The sequence below is a fragment of the Phalacrocorax carbo genome, chromosome 12 (genome assembly GCF_963921805.1).
Source record: "Phalacrocorax carbo chromosome 12, bPhaCar2.1, whole genome shotgun sequence".
Taxonomy (NCBI): domain Eukaryota; kingdom Metazoa; phylum Chordata; class Aves; order Suliformes; family Phalacrocoracidae; genus Phalacrocorax; species Phalacrocorax carbo.
The window spans coordinates 14198438-14220283 of NC_087524.1; the positions used below are offsets into that span (position 1 = coordinate 14198438).

General features: G+C 40.0%; 1 protein-coding gene across 5 annotated transcripts in view; it reads right to left on the reverse strand.

The window, feature by feature from the left end:
* ABLIM1 (actin binding LIM protein 1) overlaps window positions 1-21846 on the reverse strand; it is a 225415-nt gene that overhangs the window by 89701 nt on the left and 113868 nt on the right. For all 5 annotated transcript variants that reach the window (XM_064464224.1, XM_064464219.1, XM_064464222.1 and 2 more), the window contains 2 exons: window positions 7805-7988; window positions 5029-5138 (listed from right to left, as the gene is read on the reverse strand). In XM_064464224.1, the coding sequence (XP_064320294.1) occupies window positions 5029-5138; window positions 7805-7988 (294 nt within the window). The remainder of the gene's footprint in view (window positions 1-5028; window positions 5139-7804; window positions 7989-21846) is intronic.

Genomic DNA, 21846 nt, shown 5'->3' on the forward strand with positions numbered 1-21846 from the left:
CCTGCCTGCCTTTTTCTTCAATAGGTAAGGTATGTTGGCCCTGCTCTACTTCAGCATTATCAGAAACCTTGTTGGAAGTTTCAGATATTTACTGGGAGCTTTACTGCATCTTATTTGAAGAGATAAGGCTATTGAATAATTAACAAAGATATTCTCCCACAAGTTCATTAGGCATTAAGCTTATTATTTGTATCACAATAGAGCTAAGATCCCCAGTTGTGAGCCAGGATCCAACTCTGTTAGACTCTGTACTGATAGGCATGAAAGCATTTGTCCCAGAAAACTTAAATTATTTGAACCAGAACATAATGTGCAAAACAGGCAAGGACAAACATGCAGAACAGTGTTGTGAAATCTCCACATGGAGGCCGGCTGGTCAGGGAACAGCTGCACCAAAGATTATTTATGGCACTGGCCATTCTGAAAACTCTGGTCCATGTCTTGGCTGTACGGTAATGCTCCGAATTCACGAGAGACTGTTACAAAGAAAGGGGATTCAACATATCTTCCCCGTGCATCTTTCCAAACAGTACCATCACTGGATATCTCGGTGTACATAGGACGCAAGCATGTATTTCACTGAAGAAGAGGAAACTGTGAAAGTCTCCACCATCATTTTAGAAGAAGATGAATTTTTCAAATGAAAACTCTTGCTAGGTGATTGTAACGCTTCACTTTCTTTTGGATAGGGAGTTTTTTCCTAATCATCTAGAAAGCCCACTTTTCATTTGAAATGCAATTTCTTAATTATTTCATGCACACCACTAAAACGATCCAACCTTTCAGCAAAAATGTAATCAGAAATAACTAAAACTTCCTTACCAGCACCCAGACGAGGAACCAACAGAGAACGGGCTCGATCTCAGGTAAAGAAATAACATAACATTCTTATTACTGAAGTGCTTTACCGTGGAGCTAGTGAGGTGGAATGCCTAAGGGAAAATTCTGTTTGATGAAGAGGGAAAGGTGCTCAAAGACACATAGTCTCTTCAGAATTTCAGATGATCCCTGAGCCAGAAGACTGCTGGTTCGAGTTCTGCCAGCGCAGACTGCTGGCACCACCTCACGTGCCTACCCCAAGTGTGTGGGATCCCTCTACGGCTGCTCTGCTCTCGGCTGTACTTCCCATGATACCTTTTGTGCATTCAAGAAGAAATGCAAGCCAGCATGGTTCTTTTCAAAAATTAAGGTCTGACTAAACTAGGGATTTTCATGTTCGAATGTCCAGATCAGTTCACTTACCAGCTGCCTTGGTGAGAATTCACTGATAAAATGCTCTAATGGAGAAGTACCAAAGAGGGTAAGCCTGTTAACATTGCCAGTCTACTTGCCTCTGCTTCACATGCTAATGCAAATAGAAATCCAGAGTGTGTACCCTCAGTCACTACTCATTTGGCCACTAGGGGAGTAAAATAGTTTGAGATGCTGGAAAGACGTATCATAAAGCTCATTCTACTCTTTCGAAGGTACCTGACCCTAACATGGATGAAGAACAAGGATTTAAGCAGACTTTAAGTTCTTGGATTTCTCCTTACACCAGTTAAAACCACACAAATATTCTAAATTTTATGATTTTAGCATCAAAAGGTAAGACTCAGGCAGTAGTACAGTATCGAGGACTGCATCATCTAAGCACCATACTATATTCAATTTGCTTATAACCACAACATACTAGTAAGCTAGGCCAGCAATAGTTTTTCATTTTGCTGGTAAAGAACCAACCCTTTAAATTTAAGTACCTACCCTGATACATAAAACATGTATGAAAAAACCAGAAAGCTACCCTCAGAATTCCCAGGTCCAGGGGGAGTAACCACTAGACAATCACTCCTCTGACAACATGGAAACAACAAACCATGAGTTGCCAAACAACATAAAATAATAGCAACAACAACAAATTGTTTTACTTTAGCTTTAAATCTTTTACGCTCTAAATGACAGCATGAAAGTAGGAAAAAACCCCATATAATAACTTCTTGTCTTTGGCAGAATCTTGAAAACCCTGAACTATCCAAGCCATTAACATCACACTTTTAGTCAGTGTTATCTAGCTGTCCCCTGATTCTGTGCTGCTCTACATCTGTCCCAGTCACTTTGCTTTATAGATCACGTCTCATTTATCAAGCTGTCATATGAAATAAAATAATAACAAAAAAAGAACATCACCCATTTCTTTTGTCTGCAAAGCTATTTACAGGTATTTGGTATTAGATTACCTGCTGAATTAAATGAGTGAATGAAAATCCCAAAGCTAGTGTATTATGTACATCTAGCAGTGTCTAAGGAATAGAGTCGACTAAATTATGAATTATGACTACTCCATAATATCTGTATACTGAAAAACATTGTCTTATAGAATTAGAATAGAAAAGGAATTATGAAATGGTTCTTCAAGAAAATAGCTATAATTGTTCCGGGTAATCTATGTGATGTGAAAGAAAATATATTGATATAATTAAGGTAAATAACTACCATGGACCCAACTAACATTAAACAAAAAAGGAAAATTGATTATTCACTATTTTTCCTTCTGATTTGCATTGCTGTGCACTATAAAAGAGTATAACAATATTCAGGTTCATGGTATTCAATATGTTAACCCCTGTACTTAGAGGCATTTGATTTCCCTTGAAATCCAGGAAAAGCTGTCAATAAGCCTTTCATTTATGTGAAGTAACAGACATCAGAAAACGGCACATCAACATTAATGCAGACATTCTAGTGAATACAAGGCTTCCTTTTACATTACATGAAGCAATCAATCCTGACATGCTTTCAGTCTATTGAATTTCCTCACTTCCAACTTTCTTTGTTTTAAGGAAAGCCTCCTCTAGTAACCTACCTGGAAGTAATCAGGGGAAGCTGACAGCAATATAGGATCTAAAATAGATGCATAGTATGAATGAGATTCTCTTCTAGAGGAACCTGGATTAAAAAAACCTCATCCCTTCAAAAAAGGGCAAAGCATTAGAAAAAATTGATGTGTCTGATTAAGCCAGCAGGAGAGACATGGAAGCAATCTGGAACAGCTTATGCTAATTAAAATTTACTCTTCAGCGCCAGCAAGAAAGAATTCTCTGTAGCTAAGTCAACTTTTGCACAAAGCTAAAGCAGCAGCTGGTATATCTTTGAAGACAAAGGACACTTCATTAGTATTCCTTTAATTGAGTCTTTCTGAACTTATAAACACATGCTGGTCTCACTTTTATTTGTCTGTTTTGGAAAGTTTTGCTCTAAAATGACCAGAAGCACTATAATATATCTTCCTACAAGTCCTTCTCCAGAAAAGAAGAAGTTGTACAGTGGCAGGTACTTGCAGATTTAAGTAGCACACTCTGAACTGTTACGAGCAGGAGCTCTCTTGCTGTGTGTACTGGTAAGGCAGTTTGCCCAGCAGGACCCAATTCTGATTAAAAAAAACAGTAAACCTCATCACAAGTAACAAGGGAGATTGTTTTATAATCCTTGCTACCTATGACTTCAGTGTGGAACCCCAGAAGCAATTCAATCGGAGACTATGGCGCTCAGGAGGTGACTCTCCGGCTCTTTTGCTTGCTCACTATCAGACAACTTCAGCCCACCATTTGCCAGGGGGCGTTTTGGCACCTGGAGTCACGTATCCAGGAAGCGGCCGCACTGCTGGACAAGTGCACCACTTTTTGAGAGCTAGATGTAGTGTGATCCAAATACTTCTGTCACTGAACACCAGTCGTTTGGGAACTAGTGCTGTGACACGCTTAGAAAAAGAACGTCAGTGCTCTCCAAGATTCTTATGCTTTGCAGTTCCTTGCCAATTATGCCTCTGAAATATCAGTAATTCAAATACAATTTCCACATGATTCCTTTGTCTCAAAAGTATTGCCTGGGTGCCTGAAATACCTCATACATTTCTGTGTTGGTTTGTAAGTCTTGTAAGCATTTTTTCAGGTTCCTAAATTCTTCCTTAACTCATTAGGCCTGTGCATTTTCAGCTCAAAATCTACAGTTATAGTGGGAAATACTATTTAAAAGACAGAAAAGCATGATAACAAAAAAAGCCTCTCATTTTCCATTTTGCTAAGTGTCTGATTACGTGTTCTCAGGGAAATAGGATAACCTGAGATTCACTTGCCTCATCCACTGAGCACAAACATTATCCAACTTTGCCTTTATAATGCACTTCATAACCCTAGGATCATAAAGGCAAGTACCAATACACAATGTCTCCCTGAAGGAAACCAGCATCAGTGGAAAACTACTTAATGTCACAAGGAAATCTGTAGCCATTTTGAATAATAAAACTATGCTGGGTAAATCATTACAGATTAGAGTGCTGAGTACAATCCAGCAGCAGAGAAAGAATCAGAAGTCCCTGAAGATTTAAAAAATTAACTATCAAAGGCAGAGATTAATATCAGTAATTTACAAATTATCTTTTAAAAGCACTAAAACCCAACAGCAAAGAAAGGTAATTTCCCTCCACAACTTTCTTCATTCTCTCTCTTTCCCCTTAACTTGTTTTCTCTCTTTTTTATAATGGTCTTCTGAAGTTATGATCACAGTATCATTGTGGTATCAGTCTACTGGAAACATAATCCTGACAACACTCCTTGAATTTTAAAGGACAACTTAATTAAAGTGTTAAATGTTAGAGTAAAATTAATTTCCTCTGACTTTTTCCTCTTTTGAATACTTAAACCTGTGCAATTACACATGGAAAAATGGAATCTATCAACTCTGAAACCTCAGATTTCATCATGAGATACTTCTTCAGTGCCTATAAAAAAAAAAAACCTCAGCCCTTTTAAAAACCCAGTCATTGGGGAAAAGTCATATGTTCATATTGAAATATGTATATATCTCTTCCCACCTGTAGTACCAGAAACTTTTAATGAAGGGGAAAAAAAAAAAAAAAGAAAAAAGGTGTTTGCATTTCTAAAGGTGAAGAAAAATAAACAAAACCCCAAAAGATTGCATTAAGTTAGTTTCAACCAACTGTTGATGAGCCTGGGAAAGCGAGAGGCTTCAGAAAGAAGTTGGCATACTTACTGCTTGAGGCAGACAGTTCTTTTGGACTGGAGGACATTGGCTGAGCACACAACTGACAGAGACAGTCCCTTCCATTAAAGGTGACTCGATCACCTGGTGGAAATGGGCGCCTGGAGAGTTAAAAAGAAAAATGTATTTTAGCAAAGGTTATGCCAGAAATTTTCCTCTCTTCTCTATGACTTGAGTTTACTGCCTTCCCCCAGTGCAGTCAATATTCTACAGAAACTCAGGCCAAATAGTTCTGCAATGTGGCCTTGGCAAATCCAGGCACTGGAAGAAATCCAATCCATGGATGCAAGCAGAGCAGAGGTTAGACTTGCTTTGGCTTGTATTTAGGTTTTAAAAAGTTATCAAACATACTTTATCTAAAGTGTAGACGACAGTGAAATCCACTTAGACACAACAGCTACATTTATGATGGTCTCAGCGTGATGTCGTGGATAGCAAGTGGTACAGAAAAGAACTCAAAGGAAGAACTGGAACTGGTCAAGGCGAGTGAAGGAATGTGAAGCTAGTCACTCATAAACGCTAAATTAATCTGTATTTAGCAATCAAATATATGATTATATTGCAATGGATATAGCAGTTTGCAAAAAAAAATAATTAAATGTTATCCAGATTCATTCTCCCAGACATTTAATATAGGTATCTACATTACAGGGCCACCACTGTAATTGCTACCTGTGCAGATAGTGTTAGGAGAAAGGCAAAGGCTGAATGCACTATGGAATTTTCAGATTATTTGCTGAACACAACAAAATGTTAAGAATATGTTAGGCAGAAGTTGACATTGCTTTTAACTTTTATTTGGTGTATAAAACAAAGGATGAACAACATTTTGTATGAGCATTTCACTAGACTGAGAAGGTTCAGTAACTCCACATCCTTAGTAAGTGGCTTTAGCTGCTGCGTACAGACCCCCCTACACCACACCTCATTCCAAAACTGTGCTTAACAAACATCTGCTTGTTGCCACAAAACGTTTAAGGCACTGTTCTATTTTCATTCCACTGCCATTCCTAAGTGGGCCATAAATAAATCAGCAGCAATACAGCATTTCATGAATCTATTCCAATGACTCATCTTTTGTTCACTCAACATAAAAAGTTTGATCCAAGTCAATGTACAGAAAACTGATGTCATGTTTCATACTGTATCACCTACTTTCACACTGTCATTGGGAAATAAATCTGAAACATACACATCATATGATTACCTACATGCAGTAAATTAACATGCTAATTAAAACCAAATTGAAAAATTATCAAAATACTTTCAACAGAAAGGGTCTTGAAAAATGTACCAGGTTATAGGACAAAGTACTTAAACTACTCCTCAGAGATAGCCATGAAAGATTAGGGTAGCACCTAGCAAGTCTGCCACACTAACACCTAGACGCATCATATGATGGGATCTCCAATGAATCTCTGAATGTAGATTCTTGCCTTTCGTGTTCCTGTCATCCTCCTGCATTAAATGTCAGACAATTTGACTGCTTTCAGATTCCAGCTTCTGGAGAACTCCACTGCCCTGTTTCCCTGCAAGACTACAGGAGAACAGGCCTTGCCTTTTGGGTCCTCCCTCTCTATGAAATCTACCTACATCTCTCCCTGATGCTTCTTATGTTTCCCTCAGGCGTTACACTGAAACTTACTTAAGGAAAGTTCCATTTTACTTGCGGGGCTCGGAACTGCAGAAATGAACAGCCTGATGGCCATCTTAATGCCAGCCTAGTAAATAGTAAGTATACACATGACACAGTTGGCTTTCTGTAGAATGATGGCACCATATCTCTTTAGTTTCATTTTATATCTAGAAGATTATTTTTACTAAAAATAATAAACTTATTAATATATTTACTTTTATATATTTATATTACAGTAAAACATATTTAAAATATAAAAATGTGCCACTTCTCTAAAAACCTACAAAAACTTTATTTAAAAAGTATATCCAAAATATTATAGCGATCACCATAGCAATAAGCTATATACTAAGACAGACTAAATTCTAGCATAGTCTCAGTGCCTAGAGCCAGCTAATAGAGAATACTATGCATAGGGACTTTGGGTTGAGTTTAGGCTTTAAAGCTCAGCTGAGATTTTCAAGTATAGAACTGCTATGAGATCACGTAGAAGATCTGCCTAGCAGCCTCCTGAATTCTGAATTAATATCTGAGTGTTTAAACAAAAATACAAGTTAAAAATGCCACTTTTTGTCCCATCCACACAGCCTTAGCTAACTTCTTTTCATTCCCTGTAGAACTGAAGAGTGGTTCCCTTACTGGGGACAAGAAATACTACTTGGGAAGAAGGCAGGGATCGCAGTTGTCTCAAAGCTGTGCGTTCTTATATGATGTGACAATGAGTCTCCAGTATGTTTTCAATTGTTTAAGTGTTCTTATAGCCTAAGTGACTTCTCTACTGTAGTATACAGAATTTTGCTTTACATAATTTCTTCCATCAATCTGGACTGATCACCTGAACGCAACTCAACCCATATCCATTATCTCAACATGTAAGCCTGATATTTGATTCTTTCATATGAGAGAGTAACTTTCTGAGAACAGGGAGTTATATGTAACAGAGAACCCGTGTCCCCCAAATCAATGAGTAGTATTTTGAAAACCCTCAAAGTCAGACTTGCAGCAGATCTTTTCCAAACAAACACTTCCCAAACAGAAACATGTCTTAAGATTTGTGCGTCATGGTGATACCCTTGTCCCTGCTTTCCTTGTACTGGGTTCATGCCATGGTAGTTGAAAGGGATGACTTACTTGCAAACAGTACAGGCAAAGCAGCTTGGATGGTAAGTCTTTCCCAGAGCTGTCACAACTTCTCCTTCCACGAACTCCCCACAACCATTGCAACGGGTACCATACATGCGCTGGTAATCCAAGGTGCAAAGATATTCTCCATTCTTAATGAAAAAGCCTCCTTGTGCCAGGTCACAGCCACACACTGGAAGATAAAAAACACACAGATGGATTGGAAAAATATACCTGCTAAGGATGTCAGCAACAGTCTATGCTGCTAACAAATGGGATGACCCTGGTGGTCTTGCTGCCTTCTATTAGATTATTGCTTTCTCTTCCTGTCACTACATGTCTTGACATCCCAGGCGATGGTTGGTATTCTCTGGCTACAGGAGAGCTTGTAATAAAGACTTTCCTTGGAGGAGTCTACGTAATCGTAACTTTTGTGTACTTGGTCCTTGCCAAAACCTCAGTTGCCTCCAATCATCCAGTTAATCATGCTATCAGAGTTATTTGTACCAAGGCAATCTTACTTTCACTTCTGGGACCAGAGGTGAGCAGAAGATATGATTCAATAAATAAGACAGATTTTAGTATTTTATACATTAGCATGTGGTTTTCCTGCAAGCATACACTTTATTTTAAGAAGCTTTCAAGATGCTGTGCCTTTTTGAAACAATTAATATTTTAGAATGTTGTATAGTTCAGATTAACTCCTCCACTCCCCAGATAACACTGAGCTGCTCCACCATTGCTGCATCAATACCTTTTGTTTTGCTTTACAAAGTATCATCTTTGAAATGTTCAGGTTAATTTTACATATTAATTTAGACACAAATACTGGGAGAAAGCTGCCGTAATGAGACAACCAAGCATTAAAAAATCTAACCACATCTCTACTATATACACTTCATGCTATATGCAGCCAAACTACACAACAGTATATTGGATACGGAATAAGAAGTACCCCACACCTGTATTTTGAACAAATTAATGTCCCAATAACTATTACTTTTGAGTGCCTAATCTGCACTAGGGTCCTCTGTTAGTCTTTCACATATTATATTCCCTCTCCCTGTGCTTCATGGGTTAGACAAACAACTCTAATATTTGGATATAGACTTGTGGCCATGGACAACTTTATTGGGAAAAACAATTGTAAACTGTAAAAGGGTGAAGGACCAGTCAAGGATTTCTGCGACTTGGCAGCTTTTCACTTTTAAATTCTTATTCACCCAAACCAAAACACATCACAACCAGGTGCCTGTTTTGCTTTAAGAAAATATTCATAGTGCTACATAGGCATTTCTGGTCAACACAGGAGACAGAAAGCAACCCATCCCAAAACAGCCAACTCCTATGACGATTAAGTGCCATGGGAGATGGGAGACTGAATTTCACACTTCCTTCAGCTTGGGCTGAACAAAGGACTTGAACCTACCTATTTAATGTCCCACAGCAGCAGCACCAAAAATACTACTTGCTTCATGTGAGCTTTTAAAAGTCCTCTTTATTCACCTCAGTGAGAAAGCATAAATAGGACCTGCTAGATCAATTCTTAAACACAGACATATATATATATGGCACCTCCCAGGTATTTTGATAACAGTCACTCCTACTGCTCCTCTCTATATTGCTGTATCTGTGTAATTCAGGAAGAGAAGCTACTCTTCACATCGGTCGAGGATGCCAGCTTAACTCTTATTCTGCTAACAATTCTGTCTCATCCCTCTTCATAACATTCAAGTACATTCAGATCAAATATCAGAAATTCTGATTATTAAGGGAAAATACATAAGCAGCCTTCTAAGTCCCTGTGGTTGCAGAGTCCTTGAAAAATTAAAATACAAAATACAGAAAGATTATCAGGTGAAATGCTTTCAATTCACCTCTCCCCCACAAATTCCAAGCACAATGTCATGCACAACATTTGTTCTCTCCCACATTATAATGGGCTAATGTCCTACTAGCTACCTGCCTTAAAAAATAAAATCGCAAGGTGTTCGGGGAAGGGACTGCAAATTCTCTGTGTTGGCCTGTTGCCAAGCCTCAGAGGTCTAATGACTGCTACTGTAACAGTAATTAATAGAATAACAATAAACAGAATGCACTAAAATGCCACTTAGAATTGAAGCAGCATCAGTGCTAGCATTCTTCTGGTTTCACATTTCTGCATAGAACAGTGTTAGTATTTCATGTGCAAACAAATGACATTTCATGGTGGCACTAAACCCACAGGCAGCCAAAACTCAATTATCAGTGACTTCGGAGAATTACAGAATTATTGGCAAGGCTCTAATAGAATGCTGCAAAATGCTCTAAGCTATTTTCAGGTACACCTCCAGAAAAGAATCCTCTTTCATTCTTCCATTTCTTTCTGCTGATCTCCATTTTGTTCAAAATATTACTTTAAAACTAATGGTACAACATCATATAACAATTAGGCAGAAATTACTGTAACCTCTACACCACATCACCTTAGACTCCTCCTGAGTTAGGGACCATCTAGGCATTTTCCACTGGACGTCCCAAGGTGAAACCTACGCCTGCTTACAACAGGTTTGCTTCTCTAAGTTACCTTTGGTAGATCCTTACAATTAGATTATGGAGTAACTGAGAATTCCACTTCAATATGTAACAGCTGTTAGGACTTCAGTATTCGGACTTTTAGATCCTGTGGCTGCCCTGTGTGAACTGGAGTATTGTCATGGAGTGGTCACTACTAGGTGCTTCAGAAGCCACTAAATTTCATGAAGAGCTATAGAGTACTTACGCATCTATTTTCCTCCTAACCTCCTTTAGTTTGTAACTTAGCCTGTAGCTCTAACGTCCAAGTCATATATATATTTCAGCCTCAAGCTGAAGGCACTCAGCATGCCGCTGGATCTACCTCAGAAGCTGCATATATGAACTCTCTGGCTCTTTACTACGGTCCCCAGCTCTACCAACGAGTCATCTTTTGAAATACTCGTTTAGTCATTATGGCCCTGTTTACCTGCCTAGGCAATGGGTCTAATAAGCTAGGATGATCAAAAGCAACTTTCAATGCTACCTCTGTTCCAGCTTCTGAAAATCCAGCTTCAACGTATCATGCAGAGGTCTGTGGCAGATCATTGCTTGCAAAAAAACACTACACACTTTGAATGAAAAGGTTCATGCATTCACAATTATTAAGCTCTATCCCTTTTGCGTGGCCGCAGGGATTCAAGCCTAGGGATCAAAATGGGGCATAAAATTATTTGGCAAGTCTTTTAAAGACAGTAATTGCTATTATTAAAAGGAAGCTCCCTCTATTGCCCTTTTCTTTATGAAGTCTCCATTCTACCCAATCTCTTATTCTTCTTGTCAGTAACTCAGAATGAGTTAAATTCTCTCGTTCTGGCAAGTCATGAATTCAGGTACAAGCAGAACTGCTTACGATGTGAACTACCCGCAGATTCATCATCTTCAGTGCACTCACAGCTGGAAGCACACACCAATCTGCAAGAATTAAAGACAAATCCTGGCAACCCCACATTACAACAGATTTTTGCAGACAATTTAGCGCATGTGTTCCTATCACTAATCACAGCTTTAAGCTACATGGGCAAAACAAGGGTCACCCAGTCTATTAACATCCATGGCTGGAAAAATGCTGTTCCAGCAGGCTGCTTTCACTGCGAGTCAGAGATCAAATCAGAAAAGATGAACATGGCTGTATCCCCACTTGGTGTACAATGTGGTACACAAAAAAGGAAAGGATTTAAACTGGTGGGGGTTTTTTTCCCCTTTTCCTTTTTGCAACTGTGCAGAAGTCATGGTTCTGACAAGTCCCCTCAGGCTTAAATGTATTGCCTTAGCACACATTTATGACCACTGTAGAAATACTACAGAAAAGATGGACCAGTTGTTATTGCTTTTATTACAGACCATCTGCCCAGAATCGTTCATGCAACAAACAGCAGGGGCAATGAAGAGAAACCAGCTGTGATCACTACATACGTACAATAAATCCCAATAGTGTGACCTAGGCAATTGCTGTGATACAAATCATAGAATCACAGAATCATTAAGGTTAGAAAAGACCTTTGGGATCATCAAGTCCAACCGTCAACCCCACACTGCCATGCTTCCTAAACCATGCCCTGAAGTGCCACGTCTACAAGCTTTTTTGAACACCTCCAGGGACTGTGACTCCACCACCTCTCTGAACATCACATCATCAAAGAAAAATGAATACCAAAGTGATGGCAGTTAATAGGAAACATCAGATTATGTTCTTTTGGGTTTTCCTATGCTGATGGGAAAAACAACTTTGAAAGAATTAATTAGTGGAGACAACAGAGGTGCACAAATCATGCCTAAGAAGGCAGAAAGCGAGAGCTGTTCTGTAAACATCCATCACACAGAAATAGTTCTACAGGAGAATAACATTTCCCCAAGAACCCTTCCTGCTCAGTACAGTGGAAGAAATTCAGTTTTACATGACCAGAACCCCGCTTCTGAAACAGGAGACACTGGGGAACATTTCTATTCCCAGAGGTACCACAAGCACAGAGAGAAGAAAAACCACAAAATCAACATTTTTCTTTATTAAAAAAAATACCAAACCATTATCTTCAACAGCTCCTGGAGGAACTCAGCCTTTTTCTCAGAGTCTGTATATCAAAGGATTTCATACTCCAAACAGACCATCCTGCCTCTCTAGTGAATGCAATAAGCTAGAATACAGTCCTACCTCATACTACCCAGAAAACACAAGCTTTTTCTCTCTTGAACTACTTTCTGGAGCTACTATTTTGTATCCCTGGAGCACAAAAAGATTGGCAAGCCCACCAGTGCTGCTCTCAGCTCTCAAAGCTACAGGGTCTGTGTATGCAAGCCTGGGCTGTTACGACAAAAGGTAGCTGCTCAAGAGCAATCCAACTGCCTGTGATCTCCAAGGGACTCAGATCATTCTTAAGCTGAGTCACTTCTGAGCTTTAACAGAGATGACGAAAATTAAGAGATCAGATTTTTCCAAAGTGCTTGGAAGTAGGATTTGATCCCACTAAGCATTATGTAGGATTTCTATAGGGTTATTGTCAGTGCGAGTTGAAAAACTGGGCCCTTAACATCAACACAGAGTTATTTTACTAAGTAAAAATGGTTTCAGCACTGAGGAAACAAAACCACACAAGCAGAGTCTATGAGCATGGGCTCTCAGTTTGCAGAAGTGAATGGTATTCATTAAGAGAAGTCTAACAATCTGCTTTGTCACCATGCATTAAATAAGGTGCAAATTCAATTTCCTGTTGGAGTTTTATTTCTTTCTTGTGTTTCCAAGGTTCATAGAATAATCGTGCTGTTCTCAAGCAGGGAAATATTCATACAACATTTATTTCTTAGGACATAATGGATTTCTTGTTTGAAGGTAGAAAGGAATTTGGCAATGTTTCAGTTTATCATCTACATCTAAACAAATACACAGGAAAAATCTGGGTGGGTTTTATTTTTTTGCCTAAGAGACAACTTAATAAATCCTGTGTTGATGAAAGCAAGGTTCATGCTCTTATTAAAGTTTAAAGTTTCCACACTTCAAGTGAACTAAGTCTTTCTCTGCCTTTGTTTTATTCCTCTTATCAACAATTTTCTGGATGGCATAACCTCCAGTTCCTTAAGTCATTTAAAGAATGAATGTACATCAAAGTATCATCAGAAGACCACATGAGAACGGTAAATTGCAGAAGTCATGCTGCAGCACTACTGTTGCAGAAAGATTACAAGGCACCATTAAGAAATTGCATACAGCTTTTTGCAAAAGCTGCAAGAGATCCTGGTAACTGTTTGTCACACTCCTGTCACCGGAGATATTTTGCCATACACTGAGGAGAGATGTATTTTGATCCAAGCTATTTGGAGCTGTGTCCAGCATTCCCAGTGGTTCTGGAAGCAATTCTCATTTCAACAGAATGACTTTAGAAACAACCCTGGGAAGTCAAAAGAGCTTTATCTATATGGAACAATTACAGGTGATGTTAAGATCTGCTTCTTTACCTAGTCACCAGCTGGAAAGAAGGTTTTGCAGTTAAAATACCTCCTGAGCAAAAGATGAGACTGTATTTCTCCCCTCTTCCCCTAAGTTGGTCTGGGATTCCCATGAGAAGCATCCTCTAACCCCCAGCCAGGCCTTTCTCCTCTTCCCCTGACCCTCCATTTCAAACACCCTGCTGCATGACTACTGAGTGGCACTGTCATAACACAAGTAATTCTCTGTGCGGTACTTGAGTGAAACCCCTAAGCATTTAATGCAAACATTTGTTCAACTGAAACCACTAGTGATGACTGAGTTTCAGATGACCTCAGAGTTTTAACTTCATCAACTTCCCAGTCAAGAACATGATGCTGCCTTTGGTCCTACGAGGTCTGCTTTCCTTGGTTTTCTCCTTAACACTGGAAATATAAATACTCCACAGGGGAAACTTTCCTGTCTGCGCCTGACATGCATATGTTTCAGTCTTCCTAACAGTCTAACAGACAATAGCGTGTACCTGAGCTCAACAGCAAGCAAACAACAGCCAAATATAATGTTGCAATGTGACAGCTTCCCAACCGAAATATCAGTTTTGTGCACCAGGATGGAAACAATGGCAAGAATCATTCAACCATTTAAAACACCTTTCACATTAAACTAAGCACTAGGTGGAGATCAAAGTAATTTATGGGTCTGTAGGAAATGAACCTTGAAGAAATGCAATCAGTGGAAAAATGTAAAGGTTTAGCCCGGGATATCTTGGCTACAACTATCTAGATCAGAGATCTCTTTAAAAAGTTTATAAATACGCAAGCCAAGGATGTAAGAATAGCACAAAACCAAATCTACCTCATCCACAGACTTATGAAGCAAACCAGGCAAATAAAGGATACATTGACAACAAACCCAAGCATCTTTTTCTGTTCTTATAAGGATGCTCTGCCCCGCTCACCAAGCACCTGTAAAGCATCCTGCTGGCCCTCTGCTTTCAAAGGGATCCAGCAGCTTGTTAAAATCTGACATGGCATCTGTCAGCATTCATCAACATCAGCCAAGCAATGCAATTAATTTTGCTTCCTGTCAAATGTTTGGTCACTGAAAGAGACCTCAGCCCCAACTAAACTAAGATCAGTGTCAACCAATTGCCTTGTACAGCATTAAATCCCCAAGAGCAAAATAAGGATCACTTCAGAATGAAACGAAACTGCTTGGGATTTTTTCCTGTCAATATCTAAAGCAAAAATTAACAATTCAGTGTTTTATATGAAAAATAAAGAGACCCAAACGAAACAGGACATTGCTATTGAAAACATGTAGAAGGGCAGAAAGGGGTCAGAGGATGGGAGAATAGTGTGAGGTAGAACTATGGGTATAATTTGAGCCCTACTGTCAAAGCCCACAATCACCTCATCCACCGTGCCTCTTCAGCAGGGAGCAAGGGAACCTCAGGAATTCCTATGGAGACTGTTGTCCACAAGTGTTGAGGATGACTGGTGGCTTTAACTACCAAGGGGTTGGATATAGTTTAAAATCTGTTGCATCCCTGAATCAGCCCATTGTCATCCCAAAGGCTACGGCCACTAATGCGACAGAGCTCTCCCTGCTGCTTATGGATTATGGGAGGGTTAGGGTCATTTGGCAGGAAACCAGCCTGTGTTACAGCAAACTTCCCAAGCCCTTACCTGAACCTGGAGTGAAATACCAATGGGAATCACTGCAAGACAAAGAACAGGCCTCAAGACACAGCAGCCAAGATACACAAATATAGAAATGGCAGTTATTCTCTCAGCTGCAATTGAGGCTTGCTTTCATATCAAGCTACCTGAATGCATGAATTCACACCTGAATCCCATTTCCTGTCATGGGAGAAATTTTAACCTCTGTTAGCTCTCCAAGAACAGCAGAACCCCATCACTCCCTGGATCTTCTAAACCGTTCAAACCTGATTAACTGCCCTTAAGCATGTTCTCGCTGTCCGTCATTAGGTCTCCCTCTGCATGCAGATACAGCGTGCCCCCCTTTTTGCTTTTTCACTTGATTAGTGTACTAATCTCTTCAGCAGCAAGTGCTTCTCTTTCATTTTCACCCTTAAAATCTCAACTTACTCTTCCTCATTCCCTTCCATGGGACTTTCTACCACAGATAAAGGATGCAGAGTTGTAATCCTTCAAGATCTTGAGTCAGATCCCCAAAGTCCTGACCATTCAAACAGGATATTGTAACATTTATGTCCTTTTTAATTATATTCTGTCATTACAGCATTTTAGGTTCATATTTTCCAGCGTTTTATATTTCAATGACTAGAAATGCCCTCCTCTTTAAATGAAAGCCATGACACTCAGGTTTAGAAAAAAAGATGAAAATATAACCACTCTTGAGAAAAATCAAAAGACTTAATAATGTTAAAGGCTGTTTCAATAACCAAGTTGAAAAGGGGAGTTTCACAAGCTGGCAAGCAGAACCATGGTGCACTGAAAGAGAATTACAAGCCTGGAGAGCTATTATATAAAGAAGGCTCTTTGGTTCAGTGATTCAGAGCTTCAAGGGACCTCATATAATTTCCCTATGCTTAGGAAGGAGCACATTCTATCCACCAGTTATGTTACCACGTCCACAGATCAGTTCTCTATTTCAGAAGTATTTACGGAAATGCAGAGATTGTTTCAGATACTGCACTGGATATCTACTAAAAGAATGTCCTCGTATTTAAACTTTCCATCCACTGACACCGAACTATTAATAGCACTAACTACCCAGCAGCCAGCCTGCAGCCTCCTCCTGCTGCCACTGAAGGAATGTGATGACAGATCAAAGGTCAAAGCACTGATGATTTAAAACACATTCCAGCCTGCTGATACTGTGTCTGCTTACACGACCCTAACTTCTTCCCAGTCCTTCAAGGGAGGAAGATCCAGTTCAAAGTCAAAGATTACACAGCATCCCAAAATCTGAACTCAGGAATCCTCCCCCTTCCCCACCAAGCTGTACAGATGATGTAGCATTGCAGCAGTCATCACATAAAAGAAACAGACCCATGCCTGGAACCTAAACATACCACAAAGGATTCTGGAAGTACATATTGACATGGGTTTCCCTAAACAAGCTTGAAAGACATCTAACTCAAAAGAGGAAAATTAGCACATTTGTTCCATGATTAAGAAACTGCTTTATGCTGATTTATAACAATGTTCTAATAGAAGCTAAAAGTTTCTTCTCCGTGGGATGCTCTGGGTTTGTGGAGTGTTTCCTGTATGCCAAGACTTGCCTTTGCCTTATAATTAGCAAGAATATTAGCTGGTAATTGCCTTTTGATATTTAATATTGCTATAGCATGTAAAACATCCATACACAGTGAAGCACTTCCACCTGGCACAGCCTAATCAAATTACAGACATTTATGCCACACAGTGAGGACTTGAAAACTTTAGGACATCATCCATATTCTCCTGGCAGGATTGATTATTTATGAGAGGTTTGGTGTTTTTTTTTTTAGGTTAGGCTACTGTATGGAAGCTAACCATGTTTATTAATTTATATTTGACATCAAGAACAGGGACACTGTCTACTATTTTAAATACTACCATAAATACTACATTACCTTGTTAAGATCACGCAAGCTATCTCTACCTGTACCAAAATCCAGCTATATAAACTTTTACATTGTTACTATGAAAGCTTAAAGCTCTTCTGTTAAGCAATACAGTGTATTGAAACCAGCATTTCCCTCTAACCCAGAGATGAATCACAGACTTAATAATAAAAGTCTTATTATAGCAATTTTGCTAGCCTCAAAGTTTCTTCTCCCAGTACATGCAATAGGGTAAAATGAACTATAATCAACTGACAATGATAGAAAATTATCATTTGTGTCAGATCACAATTTAATCTGAGATATTAAAGTCTCTGCTCATGCACATCGTAATTTAGGGCCTGATCCCACACACATTTATATATGTAATAGACATTGCTGTGAAGAGTCCTAGTTTTTCCAGAGAAGTTATTAAAGTACATGCTTTACAATAAAACTTTTTATTTCTTTATAAGCTATTAATTCTTTCTTGTTAACGTTAATGCTTATTAAAGACAAGAAGTAGTTCTCCCTCCAGCCTCCTCCTCTAATCCTCCCTCCTCTCAGCCTGCAGCTTCATTGCCTGGTAACCATTAACTATTTGGTATGGTAGGAAGACTGTCCTCCTGATAAAACAGAAAATAAAACTTATTACAACTGGAGATAATGCAGAATCCAATTAAACTTGCATTTGTAACACAAAACAGTAATTCCTTAGCAAGGTAAGTCACTTTGTTATAAAATAGCCAAAGACAACTGCTCTGTATTCAGAGCAGTGCTCCTGGAGTTGCACTCCTAAACATCTCTCACACCTCTCCTGTCCATCATTCCCCTGTTAACTCCAGCTCCAAGTCAGCTGCTGACTGCCTGAGATGCTTTGCCTATCGGGAGGCTGGCAGAGCTCACCTTCTGGGGGACAGGCTGCACCATTTTCAGCTCTTTGGTTTTTTTATCAGCTCTTATCTGGAGCCACAAATAGAGCTAGCCAGCCTTGCCAGCTGTTTACACTTGGTTCGCAACAGGCAGGGAGTAACAGCTAGCTGTACCTTATCGTGGGAACACGTCAATCGGTGGAGGTTTTACTTGTCATCTTTGTCAGGAAGCAGTTACTCTGGTCTGAGAAAGGTTCCAGAGATGGATGGAGCTCCGAACTACAGGGGAAGACAATTGTCCGATCACGTAACATGACATATGAGTATGTCCCGAGCTGGCTGATGTAGCATGGAGGCTTAAGTCACCCTGTTCCTGCAGTGTAGCAACCACACTCACATGCATGCCAAGCAATCACGGAGTGCCTATGCGTCTCTGACATAACCTAGGGTTATTAGGATTATAGGTTATTAGTTATTATAGGATTACAATCATATCAAATACACTTAACAGTATGTAAACAGAAACTGGAGATCATGGATGGCAACAAAAAAAAAAAACCACCCAACAGGTTCATACTGAAACCCTGCTACTATACAACCAGTGCGACAGCTTTATGAAGAAACAGAATTTTTCCACACCTTTACTAGATTACCAGACTAAGGCTATGGGTAAAAATTTATACATTTTCACCAGGTATGCCAGCAGTTAGGCAAGTACACGCTTGTTCAAGTCTTTCGCACTGTAGATATACGAGTTGAATACTCAAGAGAAAACTTCCGTATACAGAAAGGAGAAAGCTGCATCTACAGGTGGCTTGGTTGTCTGATATATTCTAGTCCCAGTATCAGGAGTTGTTTCCTCTAGCTAACAACATACTGTATATGCTGAGGGGGTCTAACTCCACCTCCTGCAGAGGCACAGCCATGTCAAATTAAAAGCCCATTAGACTAAGAGGAAAAAACCACTTACTTGAACAGCTGTGTCCTGCCTGTGTGAACCGTATGGTCAGACAACATGCAACAAAAGTAAATAACTATATGTTTAAAGAAAAAGTGCATTTGCTTAAATATGAGAGACCAACAATAAACAAGAAGTACAGCTCAGGTATAAGATTCAAAACAGGACTTGGAGCAACTCTGCTTTCTGTCAGTCAAAGACAAACAAACACAAAAAATATCATACTTACTTGCTGGCAAACCCCACTAATAAGGCACAGAGTGAATGAGCAGCAAGAGAAAAGTCCCTAAGATTCAGCACTGGCTCTCCCAGTTCAAACTGGGATGTGCAGACACCACAAACAGGCAGAAGCTACACTGTCACTCCCTTCTCCTAACCAGTAAGTGAACACATGCAACCAGTCACCTTCCACAAGCTCAAGGTTTCCTTAACAAGCTAATGATAAAAAATATAGTTTCATTTCCATCAGAGAGAGACATTTCTGTAGCTCTTCCTTCTCTGGTGATCTTCATACAAGCAGTCACGAGATCAATAATATTACAGAATATTAAACTGTCACCAGCTTGGAAATATCTCCACAAACAGAAGCCACAATGAGTTTAGATACTGCCCAAGGGAAGAAAGAAAAAAGAAAAAAAAACAAAAACAAAGAAAAAAACACCCCACAACCCGCCAAATGTATCCTACTAAACCCAGCCTCACAACAGAAGAGTGAAAACAAAGTCAGTATATGAGTTACTAGCCAAAAAATGAGTGAGAGAAGAAATTAGACCTCCCAAAAATAGCAAGATTAATCTGGTGCATTCAGGAGGCGAACAATCCCAGAGCTCTGTCCCATCTGCCCCCTTGCTTTATCAGGCAGTCCCAGGCACACTGTTTACCATCCATTTCCATCCTCCTTCACAACTCAGAGGGTCTCAGCCGGCCTGCTGCTGGAAATACCCTAATCCAATGTCTTCTGTAAACTGAGACCACTACTTACTACGAGCAGAAACAATAAAGGAAACAACTAATTGCTGTTTTTGAACTGCTTAGGGATTATATAGCACCAAGTACTGCTTGAAATACAGCAACTGTAATACAGAAAGACATATGCATTGCCCCAAGCATTTCAGGAACAGTGCAGATAGTGCTCCTCTCTGCCTTCCACAACACCATTCCAGTTTGACACAGATGAAAGACATCAATATCCAGGAGAAAGTTAAGTATTTTTTGAGCTATCTAGCTGCATTTAACTAAAAACCACAGGTAACACAAACAGAATTTCTTGGATTCTAGCCATTCATTTTCCAGCACACAAATAACTCAAGTGACTTTTTTTAAAAAAAACTTTAAGTAACATAGGAAAACAAATACTTCTAATTTCTGCTATATCCCATCTATTTAGGAAGCAGGACAGAGTTACAGCAATCACACTACTATACTATTCCACCCACATCCGAAACATGAAAAATACAACTGAAACTCAGGGACTGGGCTTGAGGCACTTAGCAAAGTCTGGATCTGCAGTACATGTGCTAGATATGGACTTTCAGAAAAGATAACTTAGGTTTAAAGGAAACAAAAAACTCCGTAGTATAGATTCCGCTACTCTGTTTTAGTGACCCAGTTACTCGGATTTACTCCAGCAACTTTCTCCATATTTGCCACCAGCCCCGCCACGTTCACCTCAAGCCTGATGCCCTTTCATTGTATTTGTCCTATGCTGTGCTAGGACTGAATGTGGCAGACGCTGGCTGTATAGGAGCAAACCTTCCCTGTTTCACATGAGCCTATATATTTCTCTGTATTCTCACCTTTCATTCTATGTACTGCGGTGAGAGAGTTACTTAATTCAGCCAACTCTGTATTGTTGGCCATTAAACAGAAACCGTATGAAGGAGTCAGGACTGGCTCCTGCTTCAGAACAGCCATCTTCAAAGGTGATGATTTCACAAAGAATAGTTTTACAATTATTTAATGCTCCATTAAACCTCTTTTTTGTAAAAAATCCACACTGAGTCCTTGCTGCGGTCACAGAGGTCTGAGTGGCATGAGCAGGAGCTGCTGAGAGCCCCTCAGGTCCTCACCACCCCATTCCCAAGGCAGCTCCACAACCCAAAGCCTTCGCACCCCTCTGCAGAGCTGGGGCTGGCAGGAGGCCCCCTCTGGTGGGAGACAAAGCTCTGCTCTAACCCAGCTGCCTGCCACACCGCTTCGGTACAGCTTTTAGGCAAATATAAACACAAATATAGAAATACAAAGTTACTGACAGCTGAGGGCGAGGCTCAGAGCAGAGGCCCAGTGAGGGGCAGCCCAGAGCACAGCAGAGGCTGCCAGAGGAGAGGCCCAGGCCAAAAGGAAGGGAGAGGCACAGGGAATGGCGGCCCGCAGAGGGGGAGGCCATGAGAGACAGTGGCAGGCCGATGAGTGCGTGTGGGGCAGGCCCACTGAGGAGGGGAGAGGGGGAAAGCAGAGCACAAAAAGTGTGGGAAGCCAATAAAAAGGTCGGAAGTTCATAGAGCAGAGGCTTGCAGAGAGTTGGGGTGACCCAAAACTGTTTAAGGCCCCCCCCCGAAAATTGGGAGGCTCAGAGCCTCAAAGCCCTCAGAGGCTGAGAACAAGAGAGTCAATGAAGCCCAGAGCGAGTGGGAGGCTGTGAGTTCCACTTGTGAAGTGCAGCCCCCACGCGAA